This window comes from Triticum dicoccoides, chromosome 5B (genome assembly GCF_002162155.2).
Source record: "Triticum dicoccoides isolate Atlit2015 ecotype Zavitan chromosome 5B, WEW_v2.0, whole genome shotgun sequence".
Lineage (NCBI taxonomy): Eukaryota > Viridiplantae > Streptophyta > Magnoliopsida > Poales > Poaceae > Triticum > Triticum dicoccoides.
In genome coordinates this window covers 266,937,600-266,943,609 of record NC_041389.1, presented here as the reverse complement: position 1 = coordinate 266,943,609, position 6,010 = coordinate 266,937,600, and the positions used below count along the sequence as shown (strand labels likewise).

General features: G+C 52.7%; 1 protein-coding gene across 3 annotated transcripts in view; it reads right to left on the bottom strand.

Annotated features, from left to right (window-relative positions):
- The window catches only part of LOC119308342, a 9,418-nt gene extending 3,857 nt beyond the window's left edge, over positions 1-5,561 (bottom strand). For 2 of the 3 annotated variants that reach the window (XM_037584461.1, XM_037584462.1), the window contains exons 1-4: positions 5,354-5,561; positions 4,614-4,685; positions 4,440-4,511; positions 4,263-4,352 (exon numbers count right to left, since the gene is read on the bottom strand). In XM_037584461.1, the coding sequence (XP_037440358.1) occupies positions 4,263-4,352; positions 4,440-4,511; positions 4,614-4,685; positions 5,354-5,449 (330 nt within the window). In that variant the 5' untranslated portion in view covers positions 5,450-5,561. The remainder of the gene's footprint in view (positions 1-4,262; positions 4,353-4,439; positions 4,512-4,613; positions 4,686-5,353) is intronic. The other variant, XM_037584463.1, reaches the window with a different exon arrangement.
- Between the last annotated feature and the right edge of the window lie 449 nt (positions 5,562-6,010).

Here is a 6,010-nt window from a genome sequence, read left to right as displayed (position 1 = left end):
TCTTCTCGTTGCTCCTTTTCTGCTCTCGAGGCCGCTCCCCTTGGCCACCTTGCTAAGGTGGCCAACGACTCGGCCATTGTCTTCAGGGGGGAGGTTGGGCCCCCCTTAGATCAGATTGAGGCCATCAGGGCCCGGGAGATCCTCGACGGCAGGCTGGCCGAGTCTCGTGCCCGCCTGCTTCGGCCTCCAGCTCCGACCCCTCTGGAGGCCGACGGGATCATCCGTGGTCGCACTCGGTCTCGCACGGCCGCCCTTCGCGCGCAAAGCGCCTCTCGTGTCTTGGGGTCAAGCAGCCCCCCGATGGGGGTTTAGATGAGGGCCCTTTTCTGGAACCTCCGCGGCTTCGGCCATGACGGCCGTCGCCGCCAGCTCATCGAGTACATCCGGGACGAACATATTGACATTATTGCCATCCAAGAAACCCTTAGAGTCGAGTTCTCCCTACAGGAGCTGGAACATCTGAGCCCCCACCTCTTCGCGTGGCACTGGCTCCCTTCTAGCGGGACCTCAGGCCACTCGGGTGGCATCCTTCTTGGGGTTAAGGATGCCACTTTCGAGGTGGGCGGCATGGATAGAGGGGAGTTTTTCGTTAGCATGGAGATCTTCGAGCGGGCTTTGAACTTCAAATGGGAGGTCATTGCGGTCTACGGTCCGGCTGACCACCGCCGCTCCCCGGCCTTCCTTGCCGAGTTGCAGCTGAAGATCTCCAACTCCCCACATCCTGTTTTGGTGGGGGGCGACTTCAACCTCATCCGTTCGCCGGACGAGAAGAATAATTCCCGGGTTAATTTCCCCCGGATGCAGCTTTTCAACGATTGGATCGCGGAGCTGGGGCTCCGTGAGCTTGACCGGACTGTGCCAGATTTACTTGGACCAACCGGCAAACTATTCCGACACAATCCGTGCTGGATCGTGTCCTAGTTTCCCCGGAGTGGGAATTGCGATGCCCCCTGGCATCGCTCCGGGCGGTCACCCGGATTGGTTCCGACCATGTCCCCCTTCTCCTCTCCACGGTTGACGAGCGCCCTCCCTCCCCGCCGCGGTTCCGGTTCGAGAGCTTCTGGCTCAACCAGGCGGGCTTCCGGGAGGCCGTCGTCGCCCGCTGGATCTTCGCCAGGTCGGCACCCCATCGCGCCATGTCCGCGGTCGATACTTGGCACTTTTGTGCCAAGTTAGCCCGCCAGTTTATGAAGGGTTGGGGGGCTAATCTTGGCCGGGACCTGAGAGAGCGCAAGAATTCCATCCTTGTGGCGATTCAAGCCTTGGATGCGCGCGCGGACTCGACCGGGCTCTCCTCGGATGAGTGGCTGCTGCGCTACGACCTAGAGGACCAGCTATCCCTCATCTACACGGACGAGGAGGCCTACTGGCGCCTACGGGGCACCCAGAGATGGGTGCTTCAGGGCGACGCAAACACCGCCTACTTCCAGGCGGTTGCGAACGGCCGGCGCCGTCGCAACTCCATCCACTGGCTGTGGGATGGAGATGCGCAGTTAGTGCAGCCCGCGGCCATCCGCCTCCATGTGGATGGCTTCTATAGGGCCTTATTTACCCCCACCCCGCGTGGTGGGGCTAGCCTTGCCCCCGACATTTGGTCGGGGGCGCTTGGAGTCTCGGCTGCAGCCAATGCGGCCTTGGTTGCTCCTTTCAGTGAGGACGAGGTCCTCGCTGCCATTAGGGGGATGAACCCCTCCTCGGCCCCGGGACCTGATGGTCTACCTGTAGCTTTCTTCAAGACGTTCTGGCCTACCATCAAGCATGAGGTCATGGCCCTCTTTGAGGAATTCTACTCTGGTACCATGGATTTGGGGCGCCTTAACTATGGTGTGGTGACCCTCATCCCCAAGGTCCCGGGTGCCGCCGATATCCGCCAGTTCCGCCCCATCACAGTTATTAATGTGATCTTTAGGATTCTGGCGAAGGGGTACGCCAATAGGGTGACCCTCCTTGCGGACACTATTACCCACCCGAACCAATCCGCCTTCATTCAAGGCCGATTTATCCTGGATGGGGTGTTGGTGTTCCACGAAGTGCTCCACGAGGTTCGTCTGAAGCGCCACAGGGCGGTCTTCCTTAAGCTGGACTTCCACAAAGCCTATGACACGGTCCACTGGCTGTTCCTGAGGGAAGTCCTGCTTCGCAAGGGCTTTGACGATCGGTGGGTGACCCGCGTCATGCAGCTCGTCTCCTGCGGCCGGACTGCGGTGAACATCAACGGCGAGATTGGACCCTTCTTCCCTACCCTTTGTGGGGTTCGGCAGGGGGACCCCTTCTCGCCGTTCTTGTTCAACATGGTTGTCGATGCCCTGGCCGCCATCCTAGTTAAGGCCACGGCTGCGGGGCATATTCGAGGCTTGGTCCCGCACCTTGTTGGAGGGGGAGGGGTGACCCTTCTCCAATACGCGGATGACACCATTATTATGACGGAGGGATCCGCCCTCGAGATTTCCAACCTGAAATTCCTCCTTCTGTGCTTCCAGCAAATGTCGGGCCTGACCATCAACTTTGACAAGAGCGAAGTGATGGTGCTCGGCTACCCCAATGAGGACGCTCAGTCCATTGCCGATCGGCTTAACTGCCGGCTGGGATCTTTTCCCACGACCTATCTGGGGATCCCCATTAGCGACTCGCGCCTCACCGTGGCGGACCTCCGCCCCACGGTGACCCGTATGCAGCACCGAGTTGAGCCCTGGAAAGGGCGCTGGCTGTCGAAGGCGGCTCGTGTGATCCTTATCAACTCGTCGCTTGCCAGCCTTCTGTGGTTCCTCATGAGCTTTTACAGCCTTCATGAAACCCTTCATCAGGAGATCGCCAAGTACCAGGCCAGATTTTTCTGGGCTGGCGAGGCAGGCAGACAGAAATATCACATGGTCAGCTGGCCAGACATCTGCAAACCCAAAGACCAGGGTGGCCTTGGGATTTTGTCCTCTCGGCGCATGAACATCGCCCTCCTCACCCGCTGGCTATGGCGCATTGCCAATGGGGAGGGAGGCCTTTGGTTGACTATCATCCGGAACAAGTACCTGCGTGGCCAGCCTCTGGCGTTCTGCCAGCGCTCGGGCGGTTCCCAATTTTGGCAGGCAGTCGTCCAGCTGCTTCCAGTCCTGAGGATAGGCACCTCCATCTCGGTGGGCTCTGGCGCCTCGACCTTGTTTTGGCTTGATAGTTGGCTAGGGGACTCCCCCCTGGCCGCCCGGTTCCCCATCCTCTTCGACATTGTAGTTGACCCTCGGGTCTCGGTCGAGGCGGCCCTTATTGACTTAGGGCGCCTCGCGTTTCGTCGTCCTTTTGGCCCTGCCGAGGTGGCTGCTTGGGATGTCCTCCTCCAGGACATCGCCCTGTTGCCTATGGACGTGGCTGACTCTCCGGATGCCATCTCCTGGCGTCTGGATTCCTCAGGCCGCTTCTCCACCAAGTCCCTTTACGCGGCTATTGCCCCATCAGTTGCCCCGGAGCCTTTCGGCCTTATCTGGGACATCCGCCTCCCACTTAAGATCCGGATCTTCTTGTGGCAATGGATCCGCGGCCGCCTCCCGTCCGGCGTGGAGGTCCTCAAGCGCCATGGGCCTGGGGATGGGATGTGCCCCCTATGTGACACGGCGGAGGATGCCAATCACATCTTCTTCTCCTGTTGCACGGCACAGTTCCTATGGGCGTGTTTTCGCGAAACGGTTGGGGGACAGTGGTGTAATAACAACTTCCCCGACTTGCTTGCGGAAATCCAGGCCTCCCATCCACGCTACAGACATATTAGATGGCTGTGCGTTGGGGTGCTGGCTTGGACGTTGTGGACGGTTCGCAATAAGCTTGTCATTCAGAAGGTGCCTCTTCGATGTGCGACTGACTCCATCTTCAAAATGTGTGGTTACTTGCAGCTCTGGCGGCCGCTTAGCCGCCCTCCGGACCGGGATGCCATCGACAGACTCCTCTCCGACCTTCGTTCGTTGGCCTTCCGCCTGGCACCGCCGCTCCCGCCGCCTCCCCCGGAGCCCGACTAGAGGCGTCTCTCTCCCGGCGTGTGTGCCGCTTTTTTTGTGTGTGTTGGGCTTGTTGAGCTGTGCCCTCAACACTAACCCTTGATGCTTGTTTGTTCCTGGACTATGTGTGTGTGTGTCCTTGGTGGTGTGAACCTTGTGGATGTTGGCTTTGGCATTGGCTTTATCTATAAAGCGGGGCGTGAGCCTTTTTCGGTATAATTATGCTATAACTCTGAAATTTAAGTCAGTTTTTAATTTTCAGCACCCTATGTTCGTTTGTCATACCTCTTCATTCTGCCCACGATTATTTGCTCCAATATCCCACCATACTTGCTCAGCATCCTCATGTGCAATATATTGACCCTTCTTGTGAAACTTTGCATATCAAATAGAGGAATAAGTCATTTAACTTAGCATTATGTTTTTTTTTCATTTTCATTACTTCTTGCTTTCTTTTCTAACCTGAGTAAATTGGTTCACTGCATTCATATGGCTTTGTATTTGCTTTGATGGTTCTTCTGAAATTTTAGGCACCTGAAACGGATAAACTGTACTTGTTATTTTTTCAACTTTTCACCAAAATTTGAGTCTAGCTTTAATGGATGATAGCATAAGTAATGCTTCTTTTTTGCTCACCATGATATGTCCTGATTTTTCTACTTGTGCAGATATGTGTAGGTGCTGACCTTCGAGAAGACAGCGTGTCACCTGAGAAACAAAGATATATTGCCAGGTACAAAACAATTTTTGGTTATGAATAAAGCCACAATGTATAAAACAGCATGCGTACTAGATTCTGACATGTGTTTCTGTTATCTGGGTAGGTGATCATTCTACTATAGAAATAGTTTCTGACATTTTCTATTTTTTTGGTGGGTGATCATTCTAGAATAGAAATAGTTTCTGACTTTTATCTAATTTAATGATGGGTGGGTGATCATTCTACTATAGAAATAGTTTCTAACATTTTCCTTTTTTCTGGGTGGGTGTTCATTCTAGTATAGAAATACTTTCTGCACAAATTTAGTTTCTGAATGTTTATTCAGTTCTCATGTTCTGACATTTTGTTAGATGACATTTAGTTTCTGAATTTTTTGTGTACACAGAATGTTTTCAAGGTTTATGTAATTCAGTCTACGTCACTTTTGCAGGCTTTTGCTTATGTTTCAGAAATTATTTAACAGTTAAGTAATTCAACATGTTTCATTTCTTTCTTGTCCCATGTAAGATCTGACTACATGCATACTAATTTTTTTTCCCTTTTTCTTTTTCCTGATGCGAAATGATATGAACTAGAAAAGCAAACCAGGGGAGAAGGTCACCAGATGCAAAATGATATGATCCATGGAGAAAGGGAGCAACAAAGGATGAATTACCAGAGGCAGACAGGTAGGGTCACCGGATCCACCTTTCTTCCTCTTCTTTCTTAATCTTTTGATGCCTTCAATTGGATCAGATCCAGGTTTCTCCATGGCGGCGCTGTTAGGGTAGAGGAGCTCTCGAAGGAGGAAGAAAGTGGAAGAAAGGAAGGAAAGCTTTGCGGCTTAACAGGTTGCGGGTCCAGAGAATATAGAAGGAGAAGGTCCGGAAAAAAGACAGAAGGAGAAGGCCCAGAGAGCATAGAATTCGGCAGCCCAGATTTCTGGGTTGGGCTGCTGACCTTAGGGCATGTACAATGGTGCTATCTTAGGAGTGCCACGTAGGATAAATCATGAGGTGGAGGAGAGAGAACTCATAAGAAAAGGTTTGTCTTCTCTTATTTAAGAAAAGACAAGAGATGATCTCTTAGCATAATATGTCTCAGCATGTTTTTAGGAATAGCTAGTTATTGAAGATAAGACTAAGAGATGACCCATTGTAGACTCTTTTTATTGTCATCTCTAAATTATATGCAAGACTTAAGATAAGACTGTCTTATCAACCATTGTACATACCCTTAAGAATCGACTGACTCTGTTTTCTGGGTTCAGTCGATCTTAGTTTGCTCTGTAGTTTTCTGTCGACTGGCCATTCTTTTGAAATTCAGTCGACTT